Below are 14,511 nucleotides of genomic sequence, written 5' to 3'. Positions count from 1 at the left end.
TAGCAGAGATGATTGCTAAAAATTGCAGTGTGTATTCTAATCTAGTGATACTGCAAAAATTAACACCGAAAAAAAAAAATCTCTTCAGCTATTCAGTTTGTCTTTGGACATAACTGTTATTTATCTTGAATCCTAGGCTTTTGACCTTTATGAACAAAGATATGCTGCTGTGAAGATCCATCAGCTTAATAAAAGCTGGAGAGACGAGAAGAAAGAAAACTACTACAAGTAAATATTAATGCATTATTGTTCTTATAAATTGAAAAAAATTTATAATGGCCGTGGAGAATTAACGTACTCTCTTCCCTTTTTTTTTCTTCCCTTAGACATGCCTGCAGAGAGTATAGAATACACAAAGAACTGGACCATCCCAGAATAGTTAAACTCTATGATTATTTCTCTTTGGACACAGATACGTAAGTGGCTAAGAGGATTTCATTTCTAAGAAAGTCTTAAAAGTGTTATGATAATGAAATAAAGTATATATGAGGCCCTATTTCAAATAAATACAGTGTGTGTATTATCTAAACAGAAGGCTCTTAAATAGATCTCTGCGTACTATTTTACCCAAACTCCATATTACTTACCTTGGAATATGTTATTTTCTTTTCATACTGTGTTTTAAAGGTGTTTGCTTTTGCTTTTCGTATTCTGTGACGATGATACAAACATTTTTTATTTCTCCATTATGATTCTGAATTATTGGATACAATTTTATGTCTAATTTTTTTTCTATTTTCTGTCGTAGGTTTTGTACAGTGTTAGAATACTGTGAAGGCAATGACTTGGATTTCTATCTAAAGCAACATAAATTAATGTCAGAGAAAGAAGCTAGGTCTATCGTAATGCAGATTGTAAATGCACTAAGATATCTCAATGAGATCAAACCCCCTATTATACATTATGACCTTAAGCCAGGTAAATAATGAAATGGGTCTAATAATTTTTTAAGCTATAAAGAATATAGATTTTAAAGTCATATTCATTAAGTTATCTGAAAATATGCTTTTAGGTTCTATTTTTAAGACTTCAGTGGAGAACTAGTCAATTAAAAGTGTCTTTATTAATATAACCATATTTTAAATAGTGACTTTTCTGGAAGTTTAAGTAGTAAAGACAGTATTTGTCATCTATTTATCATTCAGAGAGTCTTTGTTTTGTTCTTAGGAAACATCCTTCTGGTAGATGGAACAGCATGTGGAGAAATCAAAATCACTGACTTTGGCCTGTCCAAGATCATGGATGATGATAGCTATGGTGTAGATGGAATGGATCTGACCTCCCAAGGAGCAGGCACTTACTGGTAAGGGTGTTATTAAATGTACCAAAATTATCTAGATTCGTGACTCTCCCAGTCTAATGAGAATTTAGTTTTTCTTTTCATGTAGCCTTCGAGAGTACTATGGTGAGGATACTGATACGAAGCATCTGAGTAGGGAGGGGGAGACTACTGCTCTCGGTCCTCTTTTTTCATCTGCTCATAACTGCAAATCTCAGCAAACTGGAGAATGACTTTGGCATTAGCAAGTGACTTCAGTATCTACCAGTCAAAAACTCCTAACATGAAGAATTCATGAGTTTTTTTAATACAGTCTAGAGGTGATATTTATCTTGAATACAAATACTTCTTTAAATATGATAGCTTAACTATTACAAGCAGTAACCTTAACTATTACAAGCAGTAAACATAAGCATCAAGGCCTTTCTGTGGAGGTTTTGTGGTTGAAGTTTTTTGTTAGGGGTGGGATGGGTGATTGTGGGTGGGAGATAGATTTGGCATATTCTTGGCCTTTGAACTTGACTCTCAGAAATCCTTTTAAAGACTTCATAAATTCAAGTGTAAATATAAATAGAACTATAGATTCATAGATAAAGCTTTAAATGTCATTCCCTTAGAGCACTTAGGTGTTGACAAAAACTACTTCACTATGAATTTTCAAACTTACCTTCAAATTCACTAAAGATGAATAAGTACAAACAAAAAAAAAAACCCAGTCAAAACAAACTTAGTTTTCAGGATCCATTAGTTTAGGAAAAGGAGTGGCATCTTGGTGGGAAGAGAGATACTGTACTTGACTTGATTGAACAGGATAGTGACTACAAACCTAAGTGTGACTTTAGGGCTTCCAGAAGAGTCTTTGTACAATTAAACTGACCGTGTAATAACCAGTTCCACAAGGTGCCATTGGTCTATATGAATTTCACTTTTTATGAACAGGGATTAGTCATATTCCTGCATTCTTTGGAAACCATTTTAAAGTTTCAAACTCTGCTTGTGTTTTAATAGGAATAAGATAATGTGTCATGGATTTTTTTTTTTTTTTTTTTTGTATTTAAAAAAAATTTTTCCAGCTTGTAAAAACTTAGAAGTCAATATTCTCAATCAGTATTAAGACTTTTTATTTTAGTGACAGGGTTTTTTTTTTTTAAGCTACAGAATCTTAAAACTTTTTAATAAATAAATAAAGACTCCCCACTGTATTGTTTCCTCTCACTTTGGCTTTGCTCGTGTGGGGCAGAGCAGGGAAGTTTCCCTGTTACAGGTAGGTAGGCAAGAGGCAGGGAAGCTTATGTTTCAGGGCTGTGCAGGAAGGAGATAGAGTTGTGGTGTTTTCACATAGGAACCTGGAGTGTTTCTCATAGAAATAGTGCTCCAAAAAATGTTAATTTCTACAGTCACAAGGGTTGTTCAGCTGTGTAATTGGTAAACTGGGATGTCCTAATAACCCTTTTATCCTTTCTAACACTGATACTTAACAGACTTTTAGAGTACACATGTGTATTGCTTTTGCAAATTATCTTTCATCTCCAGAACCTTGAAGTATTCGTCAGTATCACTGGGAAGGAAAGTTCTGCATGTGTCTTTCTCTCTTAGGTCTCCAGTGCAATCATTCACTGAGTCCTAGTGGTATCCCCCCGCCCCCCCACCCCCGAATGTCTTCAGTGTTAATTCCTACAACTGCTCTCCTTGTTTAAACCATTTTAGAGGTAATATATATAGCTTAGTGTTTAAGAGCCATTCTTGTTTTAGTTACGCACACACACATATATGCCTGCACAAATCACACACTTTTAATGATAAGACAAATACAGCTTTTCAGTTAATTTTGGGGTTGGGAAAGAATTTACATCGTGAATAAGTATTAGTCATCTTGGTGGTTCTACTTCAAAGACATTTCACGTATTTTTTTTAAGAGTTCTATCAGCATCCTGGTGAAATCTCAACAATTTTAGCACAGTGAGTACAAAACTAACGCATAAAAGGATAGGTCCCATTTAGCTCTGTTATTTCTTCTCAGAATTTTTAGTTCATCTTAATTTTTGAAGTGGGCAATGCTTGGATCTCTGGTAGATGTTTTTCTTTATCACCTGAGGTGTTAAATTTATTTTTACTTTTCCTTTATGAAAAAATATTAACTTATAAATAGCATACATTCTTGAATACTCAATACATTTCAGATGCTGCTAGTGCTTCAAACTGCAAAGTAAGTGAGAGCCCCTTGAGCTGCTCACATCTAGTGTAATTGTAGTTTCGTGCCATACAGAGGAGCTGTAAAGTCCTGCAGCAGCATGGGCAAGAAGCAGAACGGCCTGGAGAGAAGCAGAGAAGGCTTTTGGAGGTCGAGTGTGTTGAAGAAGAAAGTGTTCACCAAGTGATTTGGAATGATTAGGGGAAGGCATTAGAATTCATCATATTCAAAAGCACAGAGGAAGAGAAAGCACCGTGGGGGAACCCAGTGAGGTGGCTTTGACTAGCCAATTTGGGAATGAGTTCAGATTTTGGAGATTTAAGTTGCTGCCAGATTGGGATGGGTATTGTGTTACAAATGAGATATGAAGTCTTCTTGGCAGTGAATGCTATTGAGTTTGTTTAAACAAAAGATAGGTATTTTAGGATGAAAGCTGCCTATAGTTTGAACAGTGGTGAAGGGGGTGGGGGAGGATTTCTTCTATCATTAGATATTCAAATCAGAACACTGTAATTGCTAATGATAATTTTTTGTTTAAGGTTGTGTGTTTTAGTTGTAGAGTCAAATGGTGTAAGAATGTAAATGCTTCGAAAGTCCAATTGATAGTTTTCATTGATGAAAGTCCTAAGATTCATGTATGGATTAAGTGAGTATTCTAAGATTTTTATTTTTAGAAGGTTTTAAGTTACAGGTTGTTAATAAGTATCCTTTTCTTTTTATCTCCCCCAAAACTATAGGTATTTACCTCCTGAGTGTTTTGTAGTTGGAAAAGAGCCACCAAAGATTTCCAACAAGGTTGATGTGTGGTCGGTTGGAGTCATCTTTTTTCAGTGTCTCTATGGTAGGAAGGTAAGTTAGTTAAGTTACACCAGTTTCAGTTTATAGAGACAAATTTTGTTGAATTTTTCCCCCTTTTAAAGGCAAAGTATCATTAACATGCTGTCAGTTTAGATCCTTCCAAGGGAAGCCAGGCTTTTGCTCTATTTCTTCCTCAAATTTCCATGGATCAGAATTACTTTAATTTCACACCAGTCTGCTTGGCCTGCTTTTTGCTTTTGCTTTTATTGTTTGTTTGTTTAAGGAAAAGAAGTAACTATTAACAGTACTAACATGTTCTGTGATTGGAAATACTGAAATCAAAACACTTCATTATCCTCCAAACATTCTCTCCACTTCTTATATACTCCCCTTCCCTTCTGTCCTCCCCTCCTCCTCACACACACCACACCTTTGGCCCAGGCATAGTTTCTCCTGTGCTTCCTCAGGGAAATACCATCTAACATAGTCTTAATTCTTCCCATACCTTGTTTTATATTGAAGTCAGAAGTACAAGTTACCATAGATAACCATCTAGTCCACCTCCCAACCCATGCCTTCATTTGGTAAATATGGAAAGAGAGGTTAAGGGACTTGTTGGGAAATACACAGCAAGTTAGGACCAAACCCAGATCTCCTAACTCCAAACCCAGAGCTATTTCACTTAAGTTAGCATATCATGCACAAAGCGTTTTATTCTTTGGAATCTTCGTGGATATTTCCACTACTTCTTTATCTCTTCTCTAAATAAACTTTATTTTTTTAAACATTCAAGAGAAACTTTAAATTTGTATTTCTATTTTATCTTATTTACTTACATTGCTACAGCATTGTTTTCTATTGCTTCTTACAGTGTTAAGGATCGATTAAAGCTCTAAATAACAGGAAAAAATTTTAGAACATGAATCGTTTACATCTTGGGGATTTACTAATGATATCTTTGTTTAAATATTGTGAGAGATAAATTTCTCACCTTTTTATTCAATATTTTTAGCCATTTGGCCACAATCAATCTCAACAGGACATCCTTCAAGAAAACACAATATTAAAAGCCACAGAAGTCCAGTTCCCTGTAAAACCAGTTGTAAGCAGTGAAGCCAAGGTACTAAATTTATGTAAATAAGTTCTGTAAGGTAAATTTTGTTTCATAACTTGCATTTAAGACAAACTAAGTACTTATTAGTAGGTAAAGTAAAAGGGATTGCTGCTTCACAGGAAATCAGTCTAGTAGGAGCTGGTGGTTTGCCCTGGAAAAAGGAGTTGCTTAGGCCTTTGGTTGTGGTAATTTTTATCTTCTAAGGACGTAAAGACGGTTTGTTTCTTTGTGCACACCAACTTGTTTTTTCGAAAATGAGGGAAAATTACAAGATTTGGGGCCATTATTACCTTTATGTCTGATGTATCAGCTTATATTGATACTTCACCTGGGATGTTTAAGTATATGAGAAGTAATAATAGTAATAATAATAACTACCACTTAAATTCAGTGCTTACTATGTGCTGAACATCGTTTTGATGCTTTATATACATTGTCTTTTAACAACGTTATGAGGTATAGGTACATTTGTTATCCTGTTTTATAGTGTAGGAAACCAGCCAAGCCATAGCAAAAGTAAGTGCCTTGTCTAGAATCATACCAGCCGAGTAAGTAGCAGAGCAGTGGCTCAGAGGTATCTGCTTCTGCCAGACTCCATAATCCACGTCCTTGACCTTTTTGCTGCCCTGTACTAGCCCTTGAAAAAGCCTGCTGTCACAGAGCTCATTTTTTTTTGAGAACTCCTGTTGGAGTCTTCCCTTTTCTGTGAAATTCCTAAGAAAAACACTTGTTTCTATTTTTTCTGGTGTGAATAGCCCAAGCCATAGAATAATTCATAAACAGGTATTACGTATGCTCTACGTTCTTAGAGTATAGACAAATAATACTCAATATAGCCCCTGTTTGAGGTTACACTAGACTTGGAATTGAAAATGTACTGGTTTTCATGTAGTTAAGTAAGTTGTGTTTATTGGAAATGTTCAGCATTACATTTTGTCCCTTACATCTTTATTGGTTTTTTTGCAAGTTATTCGAATGACTGTGTTAGAAGATTTTGACAATTAAGACGATAAACGCATCTTACAACAATAAGAAAATCAAGGAAAAAAAGATAAATGTAATTAAAATACCTTAATGGTGCTAGCATCTAAGTCTTCCCTTTTTGTCTACAACCTCAGTGAGAACAGGATTAAATTAATTTAGTCAAAACAAAATCCATTTATTTTTCAAATATTGGGGAAAAAATGACCAAGAGGGAGTGGAGTGTGCCAAAGAGGAGTCTAATTTAGCCATTTCTGGTTCTATCCTGGAATCTGGGGAAGGAGGCAGGGAAGCTCGCATGGATTTTTACCTCTTATCCCCACAGAGCCCCCCTTTGCCAAGTACTTCCCCCTGACCTGGGATGGAAATCTTAAGTACATTTATTTGTTATAGACTGTTTACCCTTAACCCTGCTCTTGGTAGCTGTTCACCCCCACAAACCCTGCCATCAACGTGTCAGTCACTCTTGATTTTTTTCTCCATCTTAATCTTTTCAGTGTGCTCTCTGAAACTTTTTTTGATTTGTGAAAGACTTCAGAAAGATAAGATCTAAGTGATCAAATAGATGTTTTATAAATAGAAGTAAGCTAACCATAATATAATAAGAATAACTAGACTTGGTTTTAGAGAAAAATTTACAATGAATTTCAAAGCAAAATAGTTACTTTTTAATGTGATTAAACTTCCATTTAGGTTTTTTTTTTTTTTTTCCTACAAATGTTTTAATTTGCGAATTTGTGTGGAATTTCAGGGCAGGCTGAAGTTATTTCTAGTGCCAGCAGTAAGAAAGGGAACAATTTTTATCAGTTGTCCCTTGAGAATATTTTATCTGTTGCCCCCCAAAACGGATGGATCTTAACAAACATAATGGTGAGTGAAGGAAGCCAGGCAGAGGAGAACACATAATCTATGATTCCATCTACAGAAAGTTCAAAACAAGCAAAAGTCAACAATGATGTTAGAAGTCAGCACAGAGGTTACCAAATGTTATACTTCAGTGCTTTTTTGTAAGAAGCTGTATCAAGGAAAGAGAATATGTAAAACAGGGTCAAAAAGGAAAAAAAGAGTGATTTTATTCTATTATTTCGCTTTTTCGAAAGTGTAATGATATACAAGGCTAACCTAAGAAACAGAAACTTTAATGAAAATGTCACTTCAGTGTTCCCTTTGTAAAGAAAGTCTTTATGTGCAATTAAAAAAAAAAAAAAAAACCTGTTGCCATTGAGTCAGTTCCAATAGGAAAAAAATATTGAGGTTAAAAATGGCACCCTACTCTTTGGCCAGGTTAAACTGATAGTAAAATTGGATGAGGGTGGGAGGGTTGTCTTAATAGAAGAAAAATGCTAAGGGAAAAAAAAAGTGTCCAGAATTTTATAAGCAGAAATGCAACTTTTCAGCAATAAGTTCAAATGCTTGCAATAATAATGACTATGAATTGAACCAGTAGGGGCTGTGAGGTGAGAGTTGAATTTGGAGTGATAATTTTGTTGCTACAGAAATTTTTTATTTCTTTAAGGTTTGCACTTCCAGTAAAATGAGATCTATTTATTGTCTTAAGTGTGTCCATCCTTCTGTAGGATTCAGTTGATTGTTTAGAAAAGGATTGTTTTAATTGCTGACCTTTTTGTTGTAAGGCCTTCATAAGACGCTGTTTGGCATACCGGAAAGAAGATCGATTTGATGTGCACCAACTGGCAAATGACCCATACCTTCTCCCTCATATGAGAAGATCAAATTCTTCTGGAAACTTACACATGGCTGGGCTGACAGTATCCCCTACACCCCCTTCTTCAAGCATAATTTCTTACTGACTTTGCTCCAAGATTGGCATGATACCTTTGGATTGTTTCCAGATGCACACTTGAGTTTGAAAGCATTTGAGTGTTTTTTGTTTTTTCTTTTTTTTATGCAGGATATGGTTAAGAACTGTTAGTAAACTAAAGTTCTTATAGCATCATTTGTACAAGAGTGGATCATGGACAGTGAATAAGTGTACGCTCTGACTGTAATCTTGAGCGGTGAAGGAGAACTGCCTGTTGCACATAAACAGGAGTACCATGTTAAGCTAGAAGAAAAATGGTGTTTTGTTTGTTTGGGGGAACACTGTAAATAGCGTTTATAATACTTAAATACATTTGGTTGTTACTGGAGAGTTCTAATAATGAAGGGTAGTTTTTCATTATTTAAAAACACATGGAAAAAAATGAGACATATTTCTAACAGATAAGAACTACAGTGCCTGGATACATTCTTCAGCATTTGGCAGTTGTTGAAACCAAAGTAAGAACTGAATGACCTTGACAGTTGTTTTGTAGTAATAGAATGTTGAGCGTTAGAACCTTTGGACAAAGTTAACTTTGTCATTTGCCTGTTCTGGCTTTTACCAAGTTGTACCTCGAAATCACATGTCCGTTTTTCTCACTGGTTATATTAAAGGGAGAGCCGTTCTTCCTAGATACCTTTACACCTTTGACAAAATGAGCTGCTTGTTTAGAAATCAGTTGAATTCACTAAATTATAATATTTCCAGTGTTTTCAATACATTAGGATTCTTAACAGGTATCTTTCTTTTGTTACCAGGCCATGTTCACAAAAAGCAAGTGATAGTATATAACCAAATACAGACCAGTTCTATGCAGGATAATGATAAATTCCCTTCTAGCTCTATTGTAAATTGTTGTACAGATGTCATATTTGAATTACTAAATTTCAGCAGCTTATTCTTGTAAAAATGTTTTAAAAAATATGGCTTTTCTAATTGGATATTGTATTTTTTTTAAGTCTTCTTGAAGGCGCTTTAATTGCTGCTAAATGATGTTGCTTCTTTGCTAAAAAATTGAATGACCTCCTTAAAGGTGCAAGTTGACTGTACATCATACAGAGAGAGTAAAACCAGGCATTCATTAACAATCAAGGCATGTAAAAATGATCAATGTTGGAAATACAGAATTTTTTTAAATCAGTTTCTTGGGTTTTGGGGCTGTGGAGCACATAGATACTAGATTTATAAATTGTTCTATAATGTTCTTAGCAGTAAAATGGCATAATGGTCCCATAAACAAGTTTCTTGTGGTTTGGACAGATTTGTTAAAATGTGAAACATTTTCTAACTGCCTTATTCAGTAGAAACCATTATTTCACTCCTGTAGATTATTTCTTTATTGTCACATTCATAATGCTGATACTTACATGTGAGTTGTCCATGTTACAAAACAAGGAGACTATACTTACCACAGACTCTTACTAATATTGTACAGTTCAACTGTGGCTCTTATTTCTCATGTTGCAAGCCATTTTGTTTTTTCATTGTACATAGACACATTGTCTCTTTAAGATGCTGCTGAAATTGTAGAGAATGTAGCCAAAACAGTAATAAACAATGACAGTTAAAATTTAAAGACTATGAAAAATTAGTTTGAAGGGAGCTTTTGAGATTTAAAATATTGACTGACTTGGCTCCTTTACTTAAGAATCAGCTGAATAAATTCTTTAAGTATATTTCAGGACAAGCATAAAGAGTTTCAAGCTGTTAAAGTAAACCTAATAACCATTATCGAGGCTAATCCTGGGTAAGTAACATGTAGCGCTATCAGGAACAGTTTAGGGCTATACCTGTTCCTCTGTAGATTACGATAGAAATTCTATAAAACATATTGACATGGTAATGAAATGTTAGCCTTGATTGAGTGTATTAGATACTGCCCACAAGTTTTTTAATTTTGTTGTTTGAGTTTTCGTCTTTCTGAATCATAAAGTTCTATGTTCATATAGTAACTGTTATTTAAAGTAATGAATTAAAAGAAAATGCCTAGTTTTATTTAAAATTTTGGCAGGCTGAGTATTAAGTAGACATATAAATCTAACGAGGTTGAAAAAGTAATACAGACATAGATCTTTGCTTTACAATATTATTTACAAATAAATATGATTGACTGCTAGTGTCAAAAGGAGGAAAACAAGCCATACAATGAAACTGCTTCCTTGACCTGGGTCTTAGAATTAAAGATATATAGGATAGTAATCAATTTAGTAGACCATCTCCTCCTCTAAGGTTTATCTAAACAAGTGCTACTACATATTTTGGATAATATGCCAGTAACCCAACAAGGACAAGATGGCTAACTGAACCGGATGGAATAATTTACTGTTACCTTTACATGGGAACTTGGTACTTATCTAAATAATTTCAAAGTCACTGGCAATATTTGGCTCTAATCTCTTTTGGGGTTCAGTTGTTTTCTAGTGTCCTGATGTCTGTCCTCAGAATTAAAGCATGTCTTACATCCCTGAGATAATTGCCAAGGTCTTCTCTCTTAAAGAGTCAGCACTGATGCAAGATAAAAATGCACCATTCCTGCATATAATTTTAAGACCTTGCTTTGATTAATGTGCATGCTGAGAGGAAATAAGTGTAGAAACCATCCTAATAATTTGTAAGTTGGGGAGGGAGGGGTATTTGATTCTTTTTCAAAAATAAAGAATCTATTTTTTCCTTACCCACTGCCATTCCCCCCTCCTAAAATAGAACTCTTTCCATTTAAATGCTATATAAAATGTGAACAAATACTTGTCTTCTACAAATACCTCATTACATGAAGCCAAAGTGGCGGAGAGTTTCAGAGAAACATTTAAAGAGCATATTGTGTGTTGTTTGCTGTTCATCATTACTTATTAAATCAATCTTGATTACCATCATGTTATTATTAGCCCTGTTTTAGTGGGAATGCAGACTGTACAGCCCATTTCATTTGTTGGTTTACTCTTTCAATTTAATTACATTGTTGTTTGTTTTTGTGTGAAAGTGAAAGCCCTACTTCTTCTACCTTTAAAATCACATTGGCAGGTCTTTCTCTAATCCCATTTTAAATTTTGACATGTCATCTGATCATTTTCCTCCCAAATATTACCAGATCTCAATGTTCTGAAGACATTAACAATCTAAATCAAAAAGTGCTTTTGGCAGCTGTTCTTTAAATTGAATTAGTAGAATTCTAGTCCCCAAGTTTCTGGAATTCTGCAGCTGTTCTTAGAGTATAAATAACTTGTCCATCATTTTGAAGTATCTTTATTTCCTAAAACACATTCATCTCCATCTACTTTCCCCTTTCCACCTCCCCCCCTCTTTTTTAAGATTTTTCCCCCCGGGAATTCTTTAATTTTAAAATGGAAAAAATATGAGTAAATGTGTGTAAACCAACTTCAGAAATTGCATAGAGCCAGAGATTCTTCTTAGTAGAAGGCTAATTTCTAGTCACGACCAAAATGCATGGCTTCCACCTAGAAATCCTCACTTGTTAAAATACTAGGAATGTGGATTACGTATTTATGACCATTTAAGATAGGCAATAAGATACAGTCGTTAAGAGCTCAGGTTTTGGAACCAGATTGTTTGGGTTCACATGTTGACTGCTATGTAATACCTGTCCTTCCCATTCCTCATCTGAAGCTGGGGTAACAATAGTACCTACCATACAGAGTGGTTGTGAGGAAGAAGTGATTCACCTGTAAAGCTCTTAGAACCCTGTCCCTCCCCGAAAAAAAAAAAAAAAAGCCCTTTGCTGTTGCCTCGATCCCAACTCCTAGCAACTCTATAGGACAGAGTAGAACTACCCCATAGGGTTTCCAGGGAGCAGCTCATGGATCCAAACTGCTGACCTTTGCCCAGCACATAGTAAATGCCACATGTATGTAAGTTGCTATTTTCATTATTGTTTAAAATTCAAAATTATTACTTTTCCCCTATTTATAAGATGCATTCTGCTTTGCTTCCCCAGGTAATTTAAATTCTTTTAAGAAACCGTTTTACTCTGCTTGACTCAAGTTTCAACCAAGGGAATGATTAGAGTACCTGAAAATGGAAGCTGGAGGAATGCAGTGCAAGAACTAAAAAGAAAAAAAACAATAACTTACACCTTCCTCCTTAGCCCACCCAGGAGGTCCTGAGGGAGGGAGGGGCCTCCAGGTGAGGGAGAGCTCAGGAGACTCCAGGCAGTAACTGTCAACTGGCTTGGAAGTGTTTTAACCCATCTGTGTGTAGCTGCAAGGAGCCCTGGTAGTGCAGTGTAAAGCATTCACCTACTAACCCAAAGATCCACTGGGGATTCAAACCCATCAGCCATCCCACAGAAGAATAGTGGCATTCTGCTTCCAAAAAGACTCGCTGCCTTGGAAACCCTATGGGGCAGTTCTACCCATCCTGTAGGGTCACAAGGAGTCAGAATCTACTCAATGGCAGTGGGGTGGTTTGGTTTGTTTTGTTTTCTAGCACAGCTTCTTAGTATGAGCCCTGCCTGTTACAATGACATATGGTAGGCTCCATACATGTCTCCTCTACTCCAGTACATGCAGCTATTTTGGAAGTTTCTACATGCACACAGAAGGCAGATGATTATTGTGGGTTGCAGACCTAACTGGTGGCCATTTCTGGAGCTCCGCCCTTTTTTGTTCACTTTAGGGATGTGATTTGGATCCCAAGATTGATTTGTGTTCAAGTCACTGCGAAGATTAAATAAACACTGTGGTGGTATCCAGACTAGTGAAACAAAAAATCCTAATGTTTCATTTTGACAATGCATTTTATATATGCATAGTTATAAATAGAAACCTTTTTAAGAACGTGAGTTTGGAAGAATGACCAGGCCATAATGAGGTCATGCATTATTTGGGATACAGAATTACATAGTAACCAAGTTGATATAAAACTAGAAACTTAAAGCATTTGAACAACATAGGCACAAGTTTGTATGTGTGTCTCATATCAACAGCTTTTTAGTATTTAAACATACCCCTGTGTTTGATCAAAAGTGTGTGCTTTGTAGTTTCTTTGGGAGTGAAATAATATTTAAGGGAATTAAGCTATGCTAATTTTTTTTTTTAAAGTGTAACTTAAGATGTTTTCTTCTTTATATTTTGTTGATTTTTTTAAATTACAAAGTAAGGAAAGTAGTAATCGTTAATCGTAAATTGATTTGTAAGGAAAAGTAATAGAATTTCTGGTGGTATGTATGGAAGATAGTCATTCTGCTAATGACCCTGGAAATAGTTGAAGGCAAGTTTCAGGTTCCACAGAGCAATTCATTGTATAAAGGTAACTCCTCTTCACATCTCTGGAAAAAATCATATTCAGAGACAAAATCTGGAAAATGTAAAGAGTCGCTTTCGGAAAATTGTGATTCTATGTTTGTTAGAAGGAATTGCATTACTGGTAAGTTAGTGGCCCAGCATTGAGAGCTGGAAGTGGTAACAAAGTACCTTGTTTTGAAGTTGTAATATAAACATTTCAAAAAGCTCTTTTCCCTCTGTTTCACTGGCCAAGTCTTGGCACCAACAATATTTCTTTCAGTGGGACACAGTTGGATGAAACCATAATGGAAACATTGGCAGTTGTAGCAGTTTGCCATCACCACAAAATTAAAATTTTGAATCCAATCCTGGTCTCTACAAGAACATATTCATAGGTTAAAACTGTTATTCTGTGTCTGTTTTACCTTTTACTGATACAGAAACTGAAACTGTGCCAAACACATTTATACATTTTAGTAAATACTAATAATTGATGAGAAAGTAAAATACAGGAGCATTCAAGTTCTTACAAATGGTCTCGCCGTGTTGTGGGTACCCAACTCAGATTGCATTGTGAAGGTGTTGGGTTACTTTAAGGGTTTTGTTTGTTTTTTCACACCTCAAAGCATAAAATCCTTATTTTTTTTTTTCCCCATCCTAATGTGAAATGTTAGTGTAAATAGGATAGGAGAGGCAGTGATAACAAATTAACCACCCAAAACAAAGGTTTATTTCTCAGTCATGCAAAATCCAAAGCAGGCTAGGTAAATCATCTGGGGAGCTCTTCAAGACAGCTCTCCTCCATGTGGTGACTCAGGCATTCAAGATGCTTCCATGTTGTGTTTCTTAGAAGCCTCAGACTAGAAGTGACAGATCGCCATCACTGAGTCTTTGCTGGAATTCAGGCATGTAGCCTCAAATCAACTGCAAGGGAGGCACTATCTCTGTTACCCTCAGAAATTTAAATGATAAAACAAACAATCCAGCTTTACATGTCACCTGCTTGTACTTTTGGAAGAGGTTTCTTGACCTCAAACACAGGGCTGGTCTCTATCTGATTTTGAAGTTGCATGGGGCAAGAGCCTA

The 14,511-nt window shown here is 35.5% G+C and overlaps 1 protein-coding gene across 2 annotated transcripts in view; it reads left to right on the top strand.

Annotated features, from left to right (window-relative positions):
• The window catches only part of TLK1 (tousled like kinase 1), a 139,118-nt gene extending 125,466 nt beyond the window's left edge, over positions 1–13,652 (top strand). For both annotated transcript variants that reach the window (XM_049887408.1, XM_049887409.1), the window contains exons 15-21: positions 137–228; positions 327–416; positions 749–918; positions 1,168–1,303; positions 4,208–4,319; positions 5,281–5,388; positions 7,998–13,652. In XM_049887408.1, the coding sequence (XP_049743365.1) occupies positions 137–228; positions 327–416; positions 749–918; positions 1,168–1,303; positions 4,208–4,319; positions 5,281–5,388; positions 7,998–8,174 (885 nt within the window). In that variant the 3' untranslated portion in view covers positions 8,175–13,652. The remainder of the gene's footprint in view (positions 1–136; positions 229–326; positions 417–748; positions 919–1,167; positions 1,304–4,207; positions 4,320–5,280; positions 5,389–7,997) is intronic.
• Positions 13,653–14,511: the final 859 nt, after the last annotated feature.

This window comes from Elephas maximus, chromosome 6, assembly GCF_024166365.1.
Source record: "Elephas maximus indicus isolate mEleMax1 chromosome 6, mEleMax1 primary haplotype, whole genome shotgun sequence".
Taxonomy (NCBI): Eukaryota; Metazoa; Chordata; class Mammalia; order Proboscidea; family Elephantidae; genus Elephas; species Elephas maximus.
This window is presented reverse-complemented; position numbering and strand designations above follow the sequence as displayed.